The sequence below is a fragment of the Lycorma delicatula genome, chromosome 6 (genome assembly GCF_047948215.1).
Source record: "Lycorma delicatula isolate Av1 chromosome 6, ASM4794821v1, whole genome shotgun sequence".
Classification (NCBI taxonomy): domain Eukaryota; kingdom Metazoa; phylum Arthropoda; class Insecta; order Hemiptera; family Fulgoridae; genus Lycorma; species Lycorma delicatula.
This window is the reverse complement of record NC_134460.1, coordinates 119,372,106-119,397,019: the sequence shown is the minus strand read 5'-3', so window position 1 is coordinate 119,397,019 and position 24,914 is coordinate 119,372,106. Positions and strand designations below refer to the sequence as shown.

At 30.0% G+C, this 24,914-nt stretch overlaps 1 protein-coding gene across 1 annotated transcript in view; it reads right to left on the bottom strand.

Moving 5' to 3' along the window:
• Positions 1-4,956: 4,956 nt before the first annotated feature.
• Su(z)12 (Polycomb protein Su(z)12) overlaps positions 4,957-24,914 on the bottom strand; it is a 118,333-nt gene continuing 98,375 nt past the window's right edge. Inside the window, exons 7-11 of the mRNA XM_075369520.1 lie at positions 21,787-21,958; positions 17,344-17,573; positions 16,800-17,053; positions 11,803-11,988; positions 4,957-5,811 (exon numbers count right to left, since the gene is read on the bottom strand). Of these exons, the coding sequence (XP_075225635.1) occupies positions 5,019-5,811; positions 11,803-11,988; positions 16,800-17,053; positions 17,344-17,573; positions 21,787-21,958 (1,635 nt within the window). The 3' untranslated portion in view covers positions 4,957-5,018. The remainder of the gene's footprint in view (positions 5,812-11,802; positions 11,989-16,799; positions 17,054-17,343; positions 17,574-21,786; positions 21,959-24,914) is intronic.

Here is a 24,914-nt window from a genome sequence, read left to right as displayed (position 1 = left end):
AAATGAAAATTGGAAAAACACTGAACCAGTTGAGATAAATTGGTTTAAGAAAAATTACAAACAATATAATAGTTTTCTTATCTTGGAAACAGTACCATGAAGGATGGCCTAGACAAATATGAAGAGACCAACAAAGTTAATGAAGATTCTAATTTCTACCACCAAGTTAGGAAGCTGTTAAGGGATGAAAAGATACCTAGGAAACCAAAAATTATAATGTTCAAGTCCTACTTTTTACCAATAATATCCTACAGCCTGGAGACCTGTATACTAAACAAACGAGACCTCAACTGACTGCAATCAGCAGAAATGAAGTTCTTAAGAACAATAACTCAAAAAACAAGATGTAATAGAATTAAAAATGAGGTTGTTAGACAACAAGTTGGATTCATGACACTACCTGACATGATAGTAAAGAAATACTGAAGTGGTTTGACCATATTAAAAGGATGAATTGCAGCAGAGTACTGTAAATAAGGCTGAATAAGGAAGTATCAAACAAGAGAAAAGTAGGAAGATCAAATGTCATGATCACAACCTAAGGGAAACCTCACTTCCTGAAACAGAATAAAATGAAAAAGGTTACTAAACAACACTTGGGAAACTGGAGTTGTAAAATGATGAGAATGACCAGTACAAAATTCAGAAATCTTTGACAAACTTCTTCTTTTTGTATTTTCCCCCAATAAATGAACAATGATTTGGTTACTTAAAAAAAATCCCTAAACATTCACAACAAATGTTCATTGCTTTTTCTTTTTTAATTTTCTCTTCCAAAGTATCTAATAAATAGTTCATTTATTTTTATAAATAACAAGTTACTATGATATTATCAGCTTTACTGAATAAAAAGTTTTAGATATAAACATTTGATGTAGTTAATCAAATTGTAATGTTCTACAATTTTAGTATTTTAAAATAATATCAGATTACTTATATACTGAACTTATTTACATATAAACACTTAACAAAGCAGTAAAGAATAATACAAGCTACTTTTTAATCACTATAAATTAACACAATTGAATTCACATCAGGTGTACCATATCCTCTGAAATTAAGTCTAAATATTATATATATATATATATTATAAATATTAGTTTTTTTTTTAATCTTTTATATGGCAAAGTTCCTTTGCAACTCACAAAACAAGGGATACACAAACAAATGAGAATATAAAAAATAACTATTGAAGAAAAACACTAATTTAGATAATTAAAAAATGAACTAAAAAGAATACGTGTTGTAGTCTAAAATTTATCAGCATTAAAGATGTCATATTTATATAATCATAATGTCCTGGAAAATAAAAGCATCGACTATTCAAATATTCTGTTAAAAGATACAATCTGAAGTAACTGTCTAACAAAGAAACAATAAAAATTTACTGGGTTACAGATTCAGAAAAATGATAGTAAATTTTTTATAAAAATAGATGATTATTTTAAGTGACTTACAGCAATGTAAATTCTTGGTTTAATGCAATAATGATGGTCCTAAAATTGTCCATAGAATGGCAATAAAATTTTAACTGAATATTATAATACTGGATGTAAAAGTTTATGCCATTAAACAGCTTGTAATAGTTTTAAAAATTAATGTTTCTTTTAAATTGAAAAAAGTACTTCAATTTTTTTTAATATTAATTCCACTTTATTATATTTTGATGTTTAATTATAAAGTACAGTTTTAAAATGAAAAATTTTAGTGAATTCATTTCACATCATCATAAATGGGCATATATAGAATATACAATTGTATAAAATAATATAAGAATATAATTTCGTTATATGCTACATTTCATAAATTTTAATAATCTAGTTTTTTGTTGTGAATTACTTTCAGTCCTATTAGAACATGATGAAAAAGGTTTTCCTATAAATAAATAAAACTATTACTGGTTATAACCATATTCAATTTAAGAAAAATTAAGTATATTAGATATATTAGTTTATCACTGCATGTAGTTTATAGAACAGTTAAAAATAAATTTAATTTAAAGTACTTGTCAGAATTTACAGAAAAGTTACTACTTGCATAGCATCTGTAAGACATTGTACAAAACAAATAATTTTTTACTCATATTTATAGTAAGAAGTTTTTTTTTTTTTAGTAAATTAAAAGAAAAACTGAAATTATAAAATTGTTATCTATGATAATATAAAAATGGAGAAGAGATAGGCTTGTGTTATTTCATTTATTAGAAAACAATAATAATTAATAATAGCAGATTAATTATATAAATAATTATTTAAAAATCATATTTTTAACCACATCTAAATAAATAAATTCACTAAAAAAAAAATTAATTCACTGCACTGCTCACCTACTTTTGAAGAAAAATAACAAATAAAATGGTGAGGGTAACCAAGTAAAAAAAACTATTAAAATTAAAAAAAAAAGAATATGAAAGAAAACCATTTTATCTACCTTCACTAAATGTCAACATATGCATTCTTCCGAATAAATTGAAGTCATGATTTCTGATATTAAGATTTATCAGGTTTTTATTTTTTATGAAATAACACGGTAGTCATGTGCTTTATTATTTTTTTTATATAGGCATATAGCTGAGTCACTGACAAGAAGAGGAATGAAGTTACAGTTTCATATATACATGTATAAAGATTGTGAAACCCATTACCCTCTTTATGCAGGTGTGTAATAAAATTAATCACTTAAAATATATATTAACTTTCTTTTTCTTTGTTTGTTTTTACACTTTAAAAACTAAACATATAAAACGAATTAATATTAAATTAATACAATGTAATTTAAGATAATTATTCTTTAAACATCAAATAGATAAATAAAAATTTGTCTAGTACAAACTTACACAAAAGATAGAAAGAACACCAGACAGTGCTACATTTATCCTTTGTCTGCCAATCCACTAAACAGCATCAGATTCACTGTAACTATTTTTCATTAACTTATGTCACTATATTACCACATAATAAGTGATACAAAAAAATAAACAAAAAAAATTAAATAATTTAAGAAAGGCACAATCTTAATGCATAACTCAATCCCTGTAATTTTTTCTTATCTCCAAAATTAAAATCAGACATGAAAAAGATTTTTACATATGAAATTAAAATAGATCATGCAAAATGACAAAGTGTATTGTATGGTTTTAAAGAAATGTTAAAAACTTTTTTTTAAAGTTATTAATCATATTTTAACATGACAATTCTATAGAATTTCTGAGCAGTAAAAAATAAATATACACGAACAAAGAAAACAAAAGTATAAAAAACTTTAATTCTAAATGAAAATTCATTTTCTATTAAAAAATAATTATTTAAATAAATGCAAGATAATTTTCAGATTTAACAAAAACTTGGTAAATTTGTATAACAGTTAAGCATGTAGTACAACCAGACTCAAATTATTTTTAAAACAAAGTATTGGTAATCAGAAGATTTTAGATAAATCTTATGACAACTTAAAAAATATTATAAAACTAATAAAGGAAATTCAATAAGCATTTCAAAATATAAAGTGTTCCAAAAGTCCCGCACCATAGGGATTTTACTAATTTTGCTCTGTTTTCTAGTTGCAGGACTGAAAGATGTTGACCATTGAAGAGCAGGTAGAGATTATCCTCCTTTGTGGAAGAGAAGGATTCTCTCATAGACAAGTTGCACATGAATTTAATGTGAAACATCCACAACAAGAGCCAGTGTCACACACAACAGTTGGCAAACTGCTAGCAAAGTTCAAGGCTACAAGTAGTAGAAGGGATTTTGGCAAAGGTATCTCTGTAAGTCTGAAAAAATCAATTCGCTGAACAAGCTTGCAGGTGGGCATTTCTTGGTAAACAGTATGGAAATGTACAATTGGTTTTTGACCCATTTAGAGGACCCAGAGTTTTTCTCAAGTTATATTCTCTGATGAAGCCAGCTTTTATGTACACGGTGAGGTGAACCAACATAACTTACAGTATTGGTTCGACAATAACCCTCACTGGTTTATCAACAGTAAGGAGCAAGGAGCTGATAATGTCATGGTTTGGTGTGGTTTGTGGAAAGACTGGATATCATTGGCTCCTAGTTCTTTGATGGGACAGTTCATAGTGAAACTTACTTGGCAATATTAGAAAATTAATTACTACCCGATTTGTATTTGCTGGGTTCTGGAAAACCAAATGGTTCATGCAGATCGGTGCACCCCTGCATTACAATACACAGGTTCATGATTGGCTCGATGAATACTTCCCCCAGTGGATCGTTCGTAGGGGATGAGTGGAATGAGTTTCAGGATCCCCGGATTTAAACCCATAGTCAAGATCAGGGACAAAAACCATCTACAAGAGTGCATCACAACTGTGTGCCAATCTGTAATGCCTGACTTGGTGATCAACATTCTGCGGGACACGAGAGACCATTTTCAATTATATTTCAACCTATACGGAGACCATATTGAACAGATATTATAAATATATTGCATATATTCCTATGTTGTGGGACTTTTGGGACACTTGTATGACTGATAAAAATAATAAGTATAATTTAAACTCCGAATAAAACTAAAATTTACAAATTCTTGATCTGAAACTTCAAATAAGATTTCTGCATGAACTTTTTATTTTATTTTAATATGAATAAAAACACTTGATTCATTATAAAAAGTGTATAAATCTTTTATTAAAAGAATAAAAATATACTCTTATTAAAACATTGCTTACTGACTTACTAACAATTATATAAATATATGTACACAACCTACACATAAAACCATGTATATACACCAAGTAGAAGTGTTTAAGTGTAGGCATAAAGGTAAAACAAAAAAAAACTACAGTATCCAAGTAAAATGTGAGCAACTGCAGTAAATTAATAATTTAAAAAAGAAGAAAGTAACAGCCGGTTGAGTTCCTTTAACTTACAAAATGCGAGTAATGAGTAGATGTAATTATACTGTAAGAAAATTAACTCTTACATTACCCGTTAAAATAAAATTCTTTTATTCAAAATTTATCGCTCACTCAGTGAATAAATACAATTATTTTAAGACTAGCTAACATTAGTTTTATTTCCTACTGATGTGCCGTTATTTTCTGGTGGTCTCCGCCTTGAATTTTCTAAAGGAATAACATGTGCAATAGCGGGGCCGATACCATTTTCGACAACTTTCTTTCGCAATGTTTCAGTGGCACCAGCGAATGACTTTCTTCTCTGCTGAATCGCTGTTAAACTACTAGTCATTTCAGAAGACGATTTCCGTCTAAGTTTTACACCAGATGCTTCCTTACCAACTAGTGGCTCTTTTGGAATTTTAGTATTCGTTAACTGAATTCGAGGTGAAACAACTCCCCCTGTGACAGGCTGTTTCTTTTTTGCATTACCTTCTGGTTTTAAATTAGTAGAAGCTTTCCTTTTTTCAGGAGTTGTCGCTAATTTTTTATCAATGTTTCTTACAGGTTGTTCCGATGTTCGTTTTTTGGAAACATTTTCAGATGCGATTCGTTGGCGTTCAGGTTTAGGTGAAGAAAAATGAGTCGATGCTTTATTACGACGCCTTGTTTCAGTTATGGGTTTGTTAACACCTTCTAATAACCAATGCTGTCTCTGAGCTTTACATGATTCTTGTAAAACTTTGCTGACTTCATCGTTTTCTTCAGTTCTAATCATTTCTTGAAGTTTTTGTATAGTTGTGTAAACAGTAACTGGACTTACCAAACCAAAGTCGAACAAATTACACATATGAAGCACAAAATTTCTGTATAAGTTTTTTAAAAGAAGCGTACGACCACGATCATTTAAGAACATTGTACACGCCAATGGAATCTGACAGTCCCCAACATACCTTAATAAAAAATAATAATAGTGAATTAATACAATTAAATTACAATAACTATTTCATATTATTCCATAATTAAATACATTCTAGAAAAGTATTTATATTAAACAAAATCTTTCAATATTACTGTATATTTCTGAATCCATGATGAGGTTTTTTTGTCACAATTTCATGCCCAGAAGTACGGGGTCAAATGATGTGGGGTTTTTTTTCAAGCTTTCATTAATTCCTAACACTACCCTTTGCCATGCCTACCGCTTCAGCTTTAAACACTTTAATGTTTGCATGCACTTTGAGCATTGTTTTGCAATACATTATCTTCTTGACTTTATTTTACAGTAACTCTCATATGTAATGGATCATAGTGTTGAACAACGTGGTTCTACATTGAACTTCTAACAGAGTTTAATACGACACAAATTGGCAAGCAGAAGCAACAAACAACTGTGTGGCATGATGGCAGAATGAAGTCACAGAATCTAATATTCAAAAGAGGTGTAAGGACAAATAATGTTGAAAAATGTTCAATCAATCAGGAAAACTTTCACTAACCCACAGAGTATGTTTTGAAAATACTGAAATGGAAGTAGTGGCATTTATGTATAAGAAACGTAAATAAAGACTGGCAGTTTCCTGCAACCTCATATGAATTAAAGCATGTGAATTGGCACAGGAGCATGGTGTTCAATTTAAAGCCAACTCTTAAGTGGTGTACAAGGATGTGTTGCAATAGACTTGTGCTGTGACATCAAACATCACTTGCTCAACATCTTCCAGAGCATTGTATGAGAAGTTGTCAAGTATTAGTGAATCATTATAAGATTGAGAAAGGAAGTTGATTACTTCTTACGGCAACCATTGAAAATCCTGACAAGACTCCTGTTTACTTTAACATGCCATCCAGTACAACAGTTGAAGAGAAAGGTGCCATTCATACACAAAGTGTAATGGTTTGCACTACAGACAATGAGAAATCGTAAATACCCCTGTGTTGTGTATGCTTACCAATGAAATAAAGATGCGACCTTGTGCCACCCTCAATTAGAAACTATGTCAAAGAAAAACCTACCACCTGGTGTCATATTTCCTTGAAATGGAAGAGGGTGAATGACCAATGAGCTTGTTATAGATTGGCTCTACACAGTCTGTAGCAGAAAGCCAGGTACTTTTCTAAAGAAATGTGGGATGTTGATCCTTAAATCTTTAAAGGGGCATCTGACACCAGCAGTGAAGGAAGAAATCCTGAAATTAAACAGATCTTGTCATCATACCACAGACATGAGTTCACTACTACAAGTGTTAGATGTTGTTGTTAATAAGACATTTAAAGACCATCTGAAGCAGCAGTACAGCATGTGGTTGCTTCAAGGTGGTCAAGCCCTGATCCCCTACCACGAAGTTAAAGAAGCCGTTAGCATTATCTCAAAATGCGGAGTGGATCCAGACTGCTTGTATATGCATATCCAATGCATCAATTCTGATCAGCTTTAAGAAGTGTTGTATAACAAATACATAAGATCATAATAACCGTGGCAGTAACACTGCAGATTTTTTATTCCAGTGAGGAGGACTAAGTTTGGATCTGTATCTGATTAAGAGAGGTCTGTATCTGATTTTATTCTTTGTGTGCTAGTACTTTTATCGCCTCCTTCGGTTAACTGTAAGAAAGTAACCATTTGTAAGTTCTCAGAATATACCTAGTATGTGCTGTACACATTTTTCTATAATCCCTTGTTGAAAAATGGGGGGTTGCCCTGGATTCGGAGTCATTTTGCATTCAGAGATATACAGTAAATCATACTTACCAAAAATTTTCAAAAAATAGAGTAGGAAGACTATCTGCTTTCAAACTTTTATCTTGAGAAAAAAGTCAAGTGTAATACATCGGTAAACCATTTATTAGAACAATAAATAAGAAATTAAAGCTTGACTACCAAAAGCTCTGGGGGTCTTTATTTATTTTTTGGTACTTAAAATATCTGATAACAGAATAAATCTTTATAGATAAATCATGTGACAGAATAAAACTTTACTCTGTAGTAAAGTTTTATTGTAGAATGAAACTTTACAACTTTATAGTTGTAAAACTTTACTCATAATACAATTGGCAGATAATTTTAGGTATGTAAAAATGATATCTTAAACTCAGAATTTTAATAGATGCGTTACCATAATTGATACTTCAACAGTGATTATTTTAGTTAATTTTAGTAAAAAAATTTCTTAAGTTTTATTTTGTATGGTTTACTAATCATAGATTAGATTTGATACCAATATTTTCTTGCATATGGTTCAACATTATATAGCTTATTTTCAACAAATATTTTAAAAATTTCATTAGCTAAAAGGTTAGTCATTCATAAACTGACTTTTGTCTTCATAGCTCAAATACGAACACGAGTGGGCTGGCTTGAGAGATGATGGTTAACATATGGCAAAGGAATGAATGCTCCAGCTGCCTTGGCATTACTGTCTCGACGATCAATAGCATCATGTCAGAGCAACAGGTTAAATCAGCGGTTGCACAATATATTTTCATGAGATTTTTCATGAATGAGGATGTCAAACTCTCCAAAATTTTGACTAAACTGTATGTGCAGTGAGGATGCAACACTTTCAGATATGCAAATCTACAACTGGCCAGCAAATTTAAAGGAGGGCATGAAACTAGAAAATGAGATTTACAATACGTGTTCAAGGATAAGTGGGATGGATGATAATATTTAACCAATTAATGGGACTTCACTGAAGACAACTGGCACCTTATGGTTGATGAAATTACTTTCGAAGAGGTATCAGTTATGGAAGTGTCCATTTCACTATCACAAAGTACTACGGGTTCTGCAAAGTCTGTGTAGGTTGAGTTCCAACAGAAGCAGAAACCGGTTAGACAGAAAATTTGGCAATCTCCTGAATTGATTTTGATGAGAGGGAAATACTTTTTTTGCATCAAGTCAAAAAAGTACTTGTAATATGGGTCCATCAATAACTCCCAAGTCAAAATTAGTTAGTATGGAATACTGTAGGAGTAAAAAGCCTTGTCCTGTAAAGGTGAAAATGTGTGTATCATCATGACCCCATAGGGAAAGACACCCTCCATGTAGCAGTTTTGGTCAGCACCTCCATACCTAACCCTTATGGGCTTATGGAGGTCATTTCAGAACCTCAGCAAAAGCCATCTCTCAGCCTTGTTCTTCTCTCAGTCTGGATGCCATCAATGTGAATACCACAGCTGATATTCCCATCAGTGTACTACTACAAAATGAATTCTTTAAAACAAAACACATCTATGTTGAGTCTTTAACAAGACTTAGTGACATTGCAGGAACTGAAATTAAAAGCACAACTACCTACCTGATAGGTTAAAAGTCGAGTTCAACACACAACCATAACACAAAACAAGAAATAAAAATTAACTTAAAAATAAAACTAAATAAACAAAACACTACAAAAACATCAAAGCTTATAACACAAGAACAGCAAAACCAAAACACAGGAAAGACCAGGCAGAACCCCAAATTTCCTCGGCAATCCGTTCTCTTGCCAGGTATCTGATGAAATTTTCAATGATTACCTATTCATCCTGGTTTTTCCAACTCTCACAGAGATATAATGTCGGCCCTACAATGTCAAGCCGACAAATAGTATCTGTGGGCATAAGTTCATATTTTGTGCAACCATAAATTACATGGTATGCGTCATCTACCTGTCACATCTGAATTTACCAGGCCAAATCACTGGAGTCTGTCTTGGAAGGCCCCGTGAACAGTAAGTAATTGTGTCACATACTTGTTAGGGTGAACCCAAAGGGCGCCCCACAAACCAAAAACATCCTGGGAAGAGATCATCCATATAACACTCATACTATACCTCATCCCATTTGGCCTGGCATACAGCATTGCCATGCTGTTCTATCTAGCAAATTTTTTCTGAAGTCAATTCACCTGACTTCTTAGCAACAAATCGCTGCTGCTTTTCTGATGCAATTAAATCGATTGATTTCATGCCTGTAATGATTAAGATTGCCTTCCATGAAATAGTATGGTAACCTCCCATTACCATTAATAATATAAGGCATTGAGCTCTTTATAATATATCCTGATAGTTTTTATATTTGGCCTATCCACCCAAACAAGTGCCACATATAGCATAACTGCCTCGCATAAGCCCTTATACAGGATACTCAGTCTTAAAATTAAGATCCCAATCAGGATTGACCACTCATCAAATACCCAAAGAAGGCACAACAGACCTTCTCCATGATGCACTAGTATTCTGAGTACTAACTGCCAGCTACTGGACAAAGTGAAAGCTGCCAACAGAAACAAGATGCCAATCAGAGATGTGATTCTCCTTCACAACAACGCCACACCTCATAGAGCCGTTAACACTGGATAATCCAGATAAAATTTACTTAGAAAACCTTAGAACATTTTCCCTGTACAGTCCAGATCTATCCCCCTGTGATTTCTTTTATTTAGGCCATTGAAGAGGCACTGAGAGGACATAAATTCCAGAGCAACAACATCGTAGCCTGTGTACTGGTTTGTATCACACCATCAAATCTTTTGCAGAAAAAGGGATACTAAAGTTCCCCACACATTGGGAAAAATGTAAATTCAAGAAAACTACACAAAAAAGCAGCAAATATATTTTGTATTTTTATTCTGTATTAATAAAAATGTTATAAACAATAGTCTGGTTTATATTTGATTGATACTCATACTAATCAAAACAAAATAGATTAAAGAACACTCAATGTCTTCATAATGCTTAGACTTAACTCCAAGTAATTTTATTATATCATATATAACTTGGATTATATTTTAACATTTTGTCCCCTTTATTACCAATACCAAAAAAAAAAAAAAAAAAAAAATAGTACCATATTCTAGACATTTAATATCATACTGCAGCTATTTGTTTAGAGGTATGTTATCTCTTACACTAAACTTAATATTCCTACATTTAAACGTTACATTTTTAACATCTAAATAATAATTATTCCACAAAATAACAAGAACTCTCTAACAAATAACAATTTCACACATTTCTACATTTGTGTTCACTGTGCTATAATTTCTTTATCATAGAAAATCACTTTGAAATTAAAATTAATTGCACAAGCATAATTAAAATACAGGGGAAAGAGGAGTTAGGTATATTTCTTAAAGAGATTAGGTATTAAAGACAAGGTGCAATATAGAAAATTATAGTACTAAGGTATTAAGAATCGCCATTTTTAAACCTGTGTTTATCAAGAAAACTGAAAAAAAAATTGAAATCAAATCATCAAACATGAACAAAATATGGAAACAGTTCACTGATGAGTTGCTTTAAAAAAAGTAGTGTAGATATTTTGATGTACAAGAAATACCAAAATGGTTGGTTGTTTTTTACTGGTCAAAAATTTAAATGAACTTGTAGCATAACTTTTCATTGTTTTTTTAAAGGTTATTAATGGTTTTCTTTTTTTGAGAATACTTAAAAATAACATAACACAATTTTAGAATATACTGAAATAACATTTTCTGAAATATTTGTTGTAATTTGTGACGTTTTTAAAAAAACATTACAATTTAAAAAACTTTTTCAAAATGTAAAGTATCAAGACTGAACAAAAAAAATTCATGTTGCATTAATTATTTCAATTTTTGCAATCTTAATAAGCATAAAATTAAAAAAAAAAATAAAAATAAAAAGAATTATAGTTAATGAGTTTTGTCATTTTCATTCAGAAATTACTGCTTACTTCTAATATGAATCACAGATACTGTGATGCAACTTACACATACAAAGTTTTTGCCTTCCTAAATAAATATATGTTATTTATAAATATAGAGCAGTGTGAAGTAAAAATATTCATACATGTAAAATACGCACATGGCATTTCAATAAGCAACCGGTCAGTGAGTGGAGTGTAAGGCATCTTTCAAAACGAAAGATTTTTATAGGTGAAAAATAAAAAAACAAGTTAATTTTATAAATAAAACGTACCCATGTCGCATAACATGAAGATTCCACATTTTCATAAGTTCTTTTTCACCTTCATTAACATCTGTGAAATCATCTATCATCATTTGTGTTTTTGTTTGTAACCATTTTGGATCATTTTCATCTTCACTATCAATATCCATTTCTTTAGGATAAATAGGCAAACATGTAGTTGTATGATGATACAATCTAAAAAAAAGCAATCTATGAATAGATACAACAGAAATACTTAATCACTCAAAGATACAATAAACTTAATACAAAAATTTCTTGAGGTATACGAGGGTTTGTTTAAAAGAACACCAAACTTTTTTAATTACACGCCAATGGAGATATTTAGTGTCGTGCGGTTGGGAGTATTGTGTTCTGTATAACTTCCTCTGTAACCACATGTTCGTGGATTGTTGACATCTCATTTAGTTTTTGTGTTATTGTTATTTGAGTGTAAGATGTTTGTGTTGTAGCAATTTTTGTAATATGTGATATTTTGATGACTGAACTTTTGTCTCAATATCATAGCCATAAATTCAGCTTTTGTCTCTCATTACAATCCTTTGCATGAATGTTTCATCACCATCGGCTTGTTCAAGGAGTTGCTGGAAATTTTCCACTCTATGTTCTTTCTGTTATTTGATCATCAAACAAGAAACAAATTTTGCTGCAGGTCAATACATGTTCAATTTTTCAGTCAAAATGTCATGGCATGATCCAATCGAGATGCTAACCCTTTCTGCAAGTTTTCTAACAGTCAAATCGACGATTTGCACGCACTAGATCGTTGATTTTCTGAATGTGTGTTATCAGTTGAAGCCAAAGGCCTTCTTGGTTGAGGGTCATCTTCAATTGACTGACGACCACTTTTAAATTGTGAAAAACCATTCTCGCAGCATTGCGTACAACCCAGAACATAACCTCCATAAGCTTGTTTCAAAACTTGAAAAGTTTCTGAGTTTTACCCAGTTTCATGCTAAATTTTACATTGTACGGTTGCTCCCGAAAAACGCACATTACAAAAATCTCTACTAACACTTAAACATGTTGCACTCAAATATAACAATAACATGAAAACTAGACGAGATATCAACAATTCAAGAGCATGTGGTTACAGAGGAGGTTACGTGAAACACAATGCTGCCGCCATCCATACATCACTAAATATGTGTTGGCACATAATTAAAAACAATCGGTCTTTTTTTGAACAAACCTCATATTAACTTGCTCAAATACTGTTAACATCATTTTTACAGCACATTAGCAAGAACCTATTTATACATGACCTTCTATCCAAATTTTTTTTTTTTTTTTAAATAATTTTTTATTCATAATTAAAACAAACTGTAGGAGCTTTTGAAGATCAGATTATGTTTTATCTGAAAAAAATTATAAATTGCAAATTTACTTTTAACTTATTCCATGAAGTATTTAAAAAAAAAAATCTTTAAGCCAATACATAAAAATGTATTAAATAACTTGAAGTTGGAAAAAAATAATAAATGCATAACAGTAAAAAATAGTAATTAATGCATAAAAATCTACACAAGTATATTTTATTCAGGAAGAGTAGAACAAACATACTGCAGCTATTTCCTAAAGTATATTTTCAATACGTAAAACACAATGATAAAAATTTTATAAGAAATTGCATATAAAAAAAAAATGATATAACATAATAATGAATGACTAGAACATGTTCTTTCTACAAGAAGGATCTATATACACATATATATTTGTGTATATATTACTTATATATATTTTTAGCCTTATTTTATATAAATATTTTCACTATTTTTTTATTTTTATTTATGGGTATTGTTTGTGTTATTGAAAAATTCTGAATTATATTTTTTTATATATATTATCAATTAATGACAAACGATATCCAATTTTTATAGCTATATTTTTTATTTCATTATACAATTCCTATTTATCTTTTATGCATTTTATTGCTCTATTTATCATGTTTTTAAAAATATTAATTTGTTGGGACCAAGGATGATTAGAATTCTTGTTTATAATGATTTCATTTGAGGTAGGTTTTTTATATACTCGTTATTAAAAAACCTACCTCAAATGAAATCATTTATACTAATAAAAATTCTATTACATTAATTTATAGATAAATAAAAATTTATTTTAAGAATAAACAAATGAAGCCTTATACTAAAAATTATTGTCAGTGGATATGCAAAGATATAATGTAATCATTTATTTCTCTTCCTGAGAACTAAGAGTTTGGACATTCCTAAGCAGCAGGATACTACCTGCCTTATATTATTAAACCTGAAACCTCGTGGTATGTCTAGATTATAAATCCCTTATTTTGAAATCTATACACTTAACTACCTTGACATTTTTTAACCCATACTTGTTTGAAAAGTCATTTATACAAGTTTTACACATACTATGACCTTACTTCTACTTATTGCAACTGCCTAAATTTTCAACTCAGTCAAGCAGATCTATGCTTTTTTACTTTTACATATGTTTTATCAATTTGAATTTATTCAACTGTTTGTGAACATTTTGAGAGAGCTTGTGTAGAATACTTGATACAATCATATATTTTGTAATACTGTTTAAAAAAATAATTTTTTTCAAAATTATAAAAGGGGCATTCGGAAAGTTCTCGACCTGTCACAGAAAAAACAAAATCTTTCAAACTTTTATTTCTTTTTTCAATGTAGTCAACCCTGCAATTCAATACAATTACACCAAGGGACTTTCCAACTTTTTAATACACTAACATTGTGCATTCTGTGAAACTCTGCAAAATAAGTGATTATCTCAGCTTTGACCTCATCATTTGAAGTAAATTTTCATCCAATGAGCCATTTCTTCAGGTTGGGGGAGAGGAAGTAGCTGGGAGTCAAATTCGGTAAATATGTAGAATGTGGAAGGAAGTTTAGCAACAATATGAGACGTGTGTACAGGTGCATTATTTGCTGAAAGAGCACTTCTTTTTCATTTTGGTCAGATACACTGTTAAATAAGATTTTACCCTATTAAATAAGCAACTGAATATATGTCTGAAACTTCACAGCACAACATCTAAAGGTTCATATTTGACAAATATCAAAGTTATTCGGTCATATTTATGCCATCTCTGTGCAGGTGAGTGCTTTACGAACGCCCCTTGTAAATAAATAAATAGTTAGGATGTACAATTTTGCACAAGGATAAAATTCTTTAAATACTAAATAAGGTGAGATATAAAATAATGTACTTAGAGATTATGCTTATACCACAATAGTTAATATATATATTTATATATATAAATTTATTTGGACTACATATTCCATCCACAACCAAAATATTTAATGTTTATGTACTTTAAACATAAATTTTTACCTTTAAAAAATTTGTTTATTCTTAACCATTCTCAATGATCATGATTTGTCTTTCTTGTAACTCTTTCTTTTTTTAAAACAAAAAAAAATTATAAGAAAAAATGAATACTGTAATTAATAGAATGTGAGAGCAGTGCACAATACAACACATATAATAGAACTCATAAACAGCAAGCAAAAATTTAACTGTACTTGTTTCAATAAATTTTATTAAAAAACAAATATTTCTACAAAAAAAAAAATTTTATTGAAAATATGTTAATGTTATACAATTTCTGATTAAAAAAATTAATGTTAAATGATCAATAACATGTATTAAGATCAGTATAACAGACCTGAGCAATGGAGTCCTTCCAATTAAGAAGAAAGTATGAGAAAATATTTAAGAAAGGAATCCAGAAGGGTACTAAAAGCGATCCTTTTCTCAGGCTAATAGGTTCGTTTAACAATTGTTCTTTCTATTACCATCAATGGTAACACCTCCAACAGCTGTTGTTTGACAAGAAGGGTTACTGAACTGTAATAGGAATTCATGGGAAAATGTAAGGGATGATGAGAATTCTCACGCTTCAACAGAGTATATAAACACTGCACGAACCAGTATGTTTGAGCAAGTGGAAGTGAGTAGTGCTGCACGTCGTGTTTGACACGACTGTGTGACGGCATTATCAGTCAGTGTATAGTAATGAGTAAAGTGATGTCACAAACATTTCAATGTGGACAGGGGTGAATGCAGAAGTTGTTCAACGTGTTACTAATCCACAATAAACGAAAGTTATAAAGTATTAAACTCATTTATAAATTGTTAGGGTAATTTATTGTAAACAGCAAAGGCATTTGCAAGGAATGTAATTGTAAACATTTGTACTTGTTAATCTCTCAATATCCTGATCAAGTCGCGAACACATGACAATATTAACAGAATAATAAAAATTATAAGAAAATATTCTACGATGCTATTTTTGATACTGACGTTTAAAGATTGCCAAAACAAATTTACTCATATATGAGTTTCGAAATTAAAAAACATTAAAAGTTTGTTAAATTAAAAATGTAACTGATAGTAAATGAAAATTCATAATCAACATCTTACAAAAATGTTTAATTGTAGTTAGTAGCATTAAAAAGGGATGAGATAACTTTAAATATTTACATTTTCCTTTATTACAGAATAGAATGAGCAAAGAGGATGTGCATGGAAGCAGTAGCTTTGGTTCAGCTTGCTATTATTACCAATCACGATGGTCAAATAAATTAAACAAAGTTATTAATTTTTAATGCAGCAGTTAAAAAGCATCATTTTGCATGGTTCACAACTTATAAAGTGAAAGAGAGTGATTAGGGAGCATTAGTGATTTAGAGGAATGTAGAATTTAAAAACTAAACTGCATTCAGAATAAAATTAGAAAGAAAATACCAATAATAAGGACAGTTCTAGATGTTGGGGAGAAGAGATTAAAATGGTACAGAAATAATCAAAGCACTGTTATTAGTTTAGATGAAAAAGAATCAAAGAAACATGGTTGAGAATTCAGATATTAAATAAATAATGTGATAGAAGCTATGGAAAGATAAGGGTTAGAAATTAAGATACAAAAGGCAATATATATGAAACTGTAAAAAAACTACAAAAAAATATATAATTCAGTTTACCTGTTATGTCCAGTTATATACGGTCGTTGACAATCAAATTCATTTTCATCCAATTCTACAAATTCAGATAATGATGGACGCGGTCGTTTTGGATGACAAACAAGAATGTTTGAAACAGATGTTCTTCGTACAGGACCGCTGCGGGAAAATGCTAATCCTGGAGGTTGTGAAATCAAATCCTGAGGGCTACCAGTGTACGACCCATCATAATGTTCATTGATTGCAACATCTATTCTAGCACCTTGAGGTATTGGCTGCAATTAAAAAAAACCTCTATATCTTTTACACTACGTAATCAAAAATAAACATCAATTGTAGATATCACTGCTGTAAAAATGTACAATCATTATTTGTTTAACGCACCTGTCTGAAATTTAGTAGCACATCATCTACAGGATCATACTTAATAAATAACACGTCAGTTGGATATACTTGCACAACCTCTGAGTCAGGTCGAGAATTTCCCAACAACCCTCACAAGATTATTCTGATAATTGGAAAGTACTATAAACTTAATACTATCTAGAAAAGTAATACAACTTACAACATAAGTAAATGTGAATCTTGAATGACATAATTTCAGGTGTTTAAGTAGTGCATATAATGTGCTGCAATCTAATGAACACCAGGGGCAATGCAGATCTTCACATGCTTCAGTCTGCTGACGGCTATTGTTATTATATAAAAACTGGTAGACTATTTTTAATTTGCTTGTCTTGGCTGAAGCAGTTTCTTCATTTTTGCATTTCTTTCCAGTTCCTGCTGCAGTTCTTTCTGCAACAGAATTAAAATAATTATGCAACTAAAAATATAATACTTAAATTATATCAAATGGTTTTTAAATGATAAAATATCCAATTTAAGAAAATAAAAATGTAATCTAATATTTAATCAGAATTCAAAACATTAATGTATAACATTCGATAATTATTTTTTCACATGTTTTATAAATAATATATATATATATATATATATCTCACACATACAAATGCAAGAAATATACATGATGGGTATCAAAAGCAAAAACAAGAGAAAACAATTACCCACATAACTGATCAATTTTTCATATATTTACACGGCTTTTTTAAGATTTGAAAATATATTTGTTTAAGAATTATAACTACAAGAGTTCATTTCACATTACTAGATAACATATGAATATTCACAAAAAGCAACACCTCATTCAAATCTGTTACCACGAATACTGCATGAGCCTTCTCAGACAAATGATATGGAAACTACGATTTCTCATGGACTAGAAAGCACCACGCCAGCCAGCCTCAGGATGTGTTTTCAGTCCACAGTAACAACACAGTAAAATGAACTTGCTCTTGTTACTTTTTGTCCAAAAAGAGGTGCACTCCACAACTGGTTTTCAGTGGACAAAAAATAAAACTTCCTGAAATTAATGAAGCATTAATGCAAACATAAGAATTAGTTAGTGTGAACTTTAGGAATAAGTTCCATGGATGAAAAATGTTTAGTAAAGGCTGATTTTATCAACATGAACAACTATGTTTCACGTAGGAATTATTCTTGTTCACTTCTTTTCTTTTTTTAAGACTGAGAAACAAATATCAATACCAATTAAAAGGAATCTCCTAGAAATCTTTGTCAGGCAGCTCAAAACAAGTGGCCAGGCTTAAGTTCACCAGAATGATTATCCAGTATGATAACAGAAGTCTGGTTGTACCAGAAGTGCTGCCTATTGAAATATTCTACAAATAAGAAACCATATCACATCCTTAACTGTGACTTTCATATGAAATTCTAAGGAACATTATGGAAATGTATTTTGATAACAATGAAAAAGTAAATGAACCAATAAACATTATTAAGGAAATAAGCTGTGGTTTCTTGTATATTATTTTTCTTTCCAAGATAAAACGAAACTAAATTTCACTTTTTATTTTTTAAATAAAAAAATAAATTTTAATTTAAAATTTTTACATATTCATTCTACCTATTTTTTTGCCTTAGAAGCAGCTGTAATCAAAAGATGAGTCAAGAGAGAGCTCAGCCTAGTGTTGCGATAAACTAAATTTGAGATAACATTGACATTATGAAGGTTAAGCACAAGCAATTTTAAAAATATGAACTGGAAATACAACTCCAGTTTTTAACTAAAAAAAGTGATGGTTCTGCAAAGTAAAAATGGCACTACAAGTGTTGCAATCTGATGGTTGAGAGAACACAATGCAAAAGATGAAGAGATGACTGAATGCTATTCTGAAACAAGACTTTAAAAAATGTTTTCAATAGCAGAAAAAGAACTGGGCTTAATGAGATTAGTTGAATAATTATAATTTGAATGAAAATTATAACAGCAATAACTGAGCGTATAAAATACTTATCTAAGATATGAATATTCTGTTTCAAGGCTCTAAGAAGGCTAACACTTTCTGAACACACCAAGTATTAAAATATACATTTTATACATATACAAAAGATTTATATAATATTTAAAAAATAAAAAACTATTAATGATTGTATTTAGAGATATTTCTGAATTTAACATCTACAAGTTTCATTACTTCCTTGAATATTACAAAAATCAAACATGATACTCTTTTAAATACTTCTTACAATATTAAATTAAAATTATTATATAAAATATATAAATAGGTCAATTTTGAAGTTGAAAAAAGATTCAAAGATAAATATGACTGATTACAGTCAGTGCAGTCTACAAACTTTCTTTATTTTTTCATGTAATTACTATTGAGTTCCATGCATTTTTGAATTTGTTTCAATAATTTCTTTATTCCAATGTCATAAAAGTTTGTGGATTGTGTTTAGAACCAGTTACTAACATCGTTCCTCAGTTTGCAGTCTTTTATTAACTGCTTCAATCTTACCAATTTCTTTAAATGCATGAATAAATGATATTCACCTTATGCGACATCAAGGCTATAGGGTGGATAGTAGAAATTTCTCAACCAAATTTTTCTTACAACTTAACAGTTTGAAGAGCTCAATATGGTTGAGTGCTAATGTGTATAATCACAACCTCACTGGTTAGCAAGCCTTGTTTTCAGTTTTGAATGGTATGTCTAAAAAGTTAACATGTTTGACCTCACAAAGAAAAAATTTTTAGGACAGAAGGTGATTGCTTAAACTTCTTTACTTATGGAGATCATTTTGCCACTGCATTGACTGCTGTTTTGGCTATATGTAGAAAATCCAGGTTTCACCCCCAGTGACAAAGTGGCCAAATGGATCACTCACTTTCAAAATGCTGCCAAAAATTTTAAACTGAATTAAAACATTTCTTTTCATGTATATCCATTTTGGTACCTGCCTCACAAATCTTTTGTAATCAAAATTCTCCGACACAATTTTGTTAATTTCTGAGTATGAAAAGTAAGGAAATTGAACAGAGGATTTTGAAACCATAAATCTGTAACTGTCAAAAACTTTCATACTCACTTCTTCCACTAACTCAACTGCAATTACTGTAGGCAACCACTATGCCCTTCATTATAAACGTTCATTCTGTAAACCAACTAGATTACCTAACTTTACTTTCACTCATAATGTTTGGCCCATAAATCTTAGAAGTTGCCAGGAAATTTTAGCATCATTACTATTTATGCTAACAAAAAACTTCAGTTTTGCTGAAGTTTTTTACTTCAGTTTGTTATAAAACAGAAATCATTTACAAGAAGTTCAATAAACAAATGAGAACAATTACAACTGTTTAGTGATTTTTTTAAACTATAAGTCTTAAATAAAAAAACCTGATAAATTTTTATGTAAAATTTTATTTAGTATGTTTTTCAAATATTACATGAAAAAGAGTTTGTTTTTTTAAAATACACACTGCCTAGTGTTCAATGTCTGTTTGAAAAACGGTTCTCTGCAAATTCCTGTAAGTTTATATCCCTTAATTTTTTACTTATAATTTAATTTTATTTATTTTTAAGAAAATAGGATAATTTCAAAGAGTAAGCAACAATAACCAATTTTATGATTTTACTAATTTATGACTTTTCCTTAGAAGAAATTTCTCTATAACAGTAAAATATCATAGTCCACATTGAATTCTATGCGCGTGTATGTGTGTGTGTTTACCATACATGACATTTCTTCTATAACATACTGTACTATAGGTGCTATCTTACTAGTACATGGTACATGTTAAATGCCACAACCATAATGGTGATAGCCAATCTAATATGAGATACCAGTAAATTATACAAATGATATCCACTACTGTGAATAACAACATTCCACTATTAGTGTTACTAGGGAAAGGGAACGTGAATAATAAGGTTTCCAATTACCTTATGTATTGAATCAAATATACTGCTGCTTATCAGCATACCAAGCCCACTGAAATGCAGACAATATTCAGTACTATAAATATCACCTTCATCTCTGTCCACATTAGCTCTAAGAGAAAATAGCAATACTTTTTAATATCACTTGTACTCTAGATACTTTATATGCATCACACCTATAAGAATTACTGAGAAGATAGATTAAAGCAATGAATTAATGCATGTATACCTTTATTATAACTGTTATTGTAAAGTGCATGTTGTGCAAAAATGTACCTGAATGAAAAGTTCAAAAATAATATTTGTTATTTTGAGGCCAAATACTAGTTTACTGCAATGACAGCCAAAATGTATACATTTTTAATTTTACTGGTGTCCTAATATTGAATTTCTCTTGTGAATGATATGAAATTTATTGTACTTTGCATCTATGTTCAGTTTAAATACTTTTAATAATTTGAAAAACTGTATTTCAAAATTAAATAAAGTTATTCATTGAAAATAACAGAATCTAAAAACAAATATTACACTAAATCACAAAATTGTATTGGGGTAGTCAAAATAGCCCAAATGGTAAAATAAAGGTGTCAAAAAGTTTAGCAACGGGAGGATTAACAGAACTACATAAAATTAACAAAGTTACTTTTTTACATTAACATCAGTAAATTGTTATATACACCATTTTCTTCTTCAGATATTGTTACCTGGCCTATTGTTTTCCTTATTACTGTTATTATCTAATGATTCATCAATTTGTCCAAGAGGTTTTGGACGGTCCACTATTGATGTTATTGGCTCCTTAGACCACTGTAATCTGAATTTTAAGGTTGGTCCTGAACTAAATTTCTCAAATGATGTTAAATGATCACCATGCTCCTAGAACATGAAATATAATAAAATCAGATTTATCTTCTTTTTTTTTGTAAAAAATAAATTTATTTTTCTGAACATGTCCAAGAAACAATTAGTCAACCAAATCAATTACACTAAAATAATACCTGCAAACACATCATATATCAATAAATGGTAAAATAGAAGAAAGAACTGAATAATAATCCACGAAAAAAAATTCTAGGAGATTAAGTGATAATAAACAACTAACAATTTAGTATTATAAAATTAGATGCCATCTAGGTAAGTAGAAGTTTAAACAAATAATATCATAAGAGATTTTCCATCTTAAATGAATGAAAATGCCATTGTTTGCTGCACAGAAAGTCATAATTATTTCATTATGAATTTTTTTAAATTCTCTTTAAGCAAAAATAATTTTACTTTATCACTCCGTTATACTTTCTTTTCACATTTATCAACTATAATCAATTTTTCCATAACCATATATCATCATTATATAAAAATAGAAATTATTCAATACCACCTCAAGCTTTTAACTCTTCATTCACAACAAAATTCCATAATCAATGGTTCTGCATTAAAAAAAAAAATAAATAAAATGAATTCAGACCAGATTTACAAAATGATTGAGCTATATTAATTTTGGAAAACAGCATTATATTAGATCAAAACTATTGTAGGGTAGCAATAACATAATGATGCCTGGAATCCAACCAACTATAGGGAAGTTCATCAGTTTAACTAGCAGAGTTAACCGAAGTTAATAAACAGCAATGCACAATATGCATAAAACACATATACACACTATTATTTAAAGAAGAAATGAATACAGTACACATCAACAAATATGTATTACCTATTCTAATGTGTTAATTGCATATAATTTTTTTTCTTTGTCATTCAATGGCATTTTATTTTTTATATTTCAACTCATTTGAACAAGTTGTTTTAATGAATAACAATAATTTACCATTTATTGGCTGTAGAAGAAATAATTCAGTTTAAAATCCTTAAAAACCAAGCAATAAGAATATTATTAGATGACAAAGAGAAAATACTGTACATAAAACAGGCCAAACAGAGACATTGAAGTGTTTTAACTATTCACAGCTGTTTCACTACAGTCACGTTAATGGTTGGCTACCTAGAAAAACTGCACAAATGTAATTAAATGCATTGTACAGAAGCAAATGTTATGGAAATAAGTTGTTAAATACAGACCCTTAGTTAAACTAGATGTGGATGGCTGGGCAACTGCAGTTCATTAAACTAATTACGAGTAAATACTTTATACAATTTCATAATTAAGTAAATACTTACTGGATAAAATCTCTTAATTGATCAGTTAAGAAAAGGAAGTAATAAAAACCGCAGAATAATTTAGTAATTACTTAATGGCAATTGTATTATTAATAAGAAAATTTCATAAAAAGAGACTAGGCATTTAAATTGCATATAAATATATTATATGAATATAAATATATGAACTATAAATAAATCTTATATAGAGTGTTCGGAAAGTCGCTGATCAGTATGCTTTAGAATTATGTGGTGCATTCTCTCCTTTTGGCATTAGGTTGGTTGCTCTGTGAATTTGTTGGGCATTACTCAGTAATAAACCAAGATGTCACTTGTTGAGTAGTGATTGAATGTTCTTAGTTTTGTTTCATGTTGTTCGTTTATTGGAATCAATAGTTGCAAAAAATGTAATGGTTCTTTCAGGAGAGGAACACATTTTTCTCATTGAACACGTCTTTCATAAAGGTGACAAGTATACTAATTTAGTGTAGCACGTGTTTTCTGAAAAGTTCCAAATACACCTGTTCCTCACTGCAATGCAGTTCGAACTCTTATCGAAAACGTTCAGGCAACAGGCTCTATTGAAGACGTTGATCAAAGTGAAAGACCACCTAAACCTAATGAATAGAAGCTGCTTGATATTTCGGATGGTTTGGCCAAATTCCAACAAAGTCAATGCATAAATTAGCACAGCAGCAACATATCAGACTTGCTGCTGCATATAAATCAGTAAGAAAAGAACTGAAACCAATAGATCATGCCAAAAGACTAAATTACTGTCAATGGTTTAAACATTTTATTGACCAAAATTCTATAGGTATTCTTGACATTACATTTTTCATCTGGAAGGGTATATTAAATCACAAAATACATGATTAGTCGATAACTAACCCCCATGAATTACATGAACAATCTTTACAAAAAGCAAAAATTGGAGTCTGGGTTGGTGTAAGTAGAATGTGCATTGTGGGTCCTTTTTTTTTAATACAGTTAACAGTGATTGTTATTGTGCTGTTTTAACAAACTTCATTAGTAAGTTAACAGAAGTGGAAATCAATCACTGTTGTTTCAACAAGTTGGTGGCCACAGCGCATAAGCTAACAGTTAAATGACTTTTTTATGAAACGTCTTTGGTGAAAAAATCATTTTATGGGTTTTATGGTCTGCACAATTGCCTGAACTGACTCTCCCAAATTTCTATGGGGGGTAGTGAAATAAGCAATGTATTGCAACAGACCACGTACAACTGACTAATACAACTAAAAACCATAATAATGATATACATACAAGACATCCCAGCGCATCAGCTGGTTAAAGTGTTCAACAAACTATTATTATACAACAGTACACATGTTTCAACATTTGCGCTGTTGTATTGATATTGGCAAAAGTAATTTTCAACAACTTTTGAAAACTATTCCAGTTATTACAATCTGTTACTATAAAATAATGAAATGAAAATGCAGAGTAATAATTAAGAGTTTTGTCATTACACTTCCTTAATTTGAGTGCACAGAACCTTTCTGGATGCACTGTAAAATATGAATAAACCTCAGAAATAGATAAAACTAATTAACATTAAAATTATTTTTGAGAAAAAAGCCACTTCTTAAAAAGTATCTTCAAAATAATGAATTTTGCTAATGAAACTCAATTTTATAATTACAAATCTGTATTA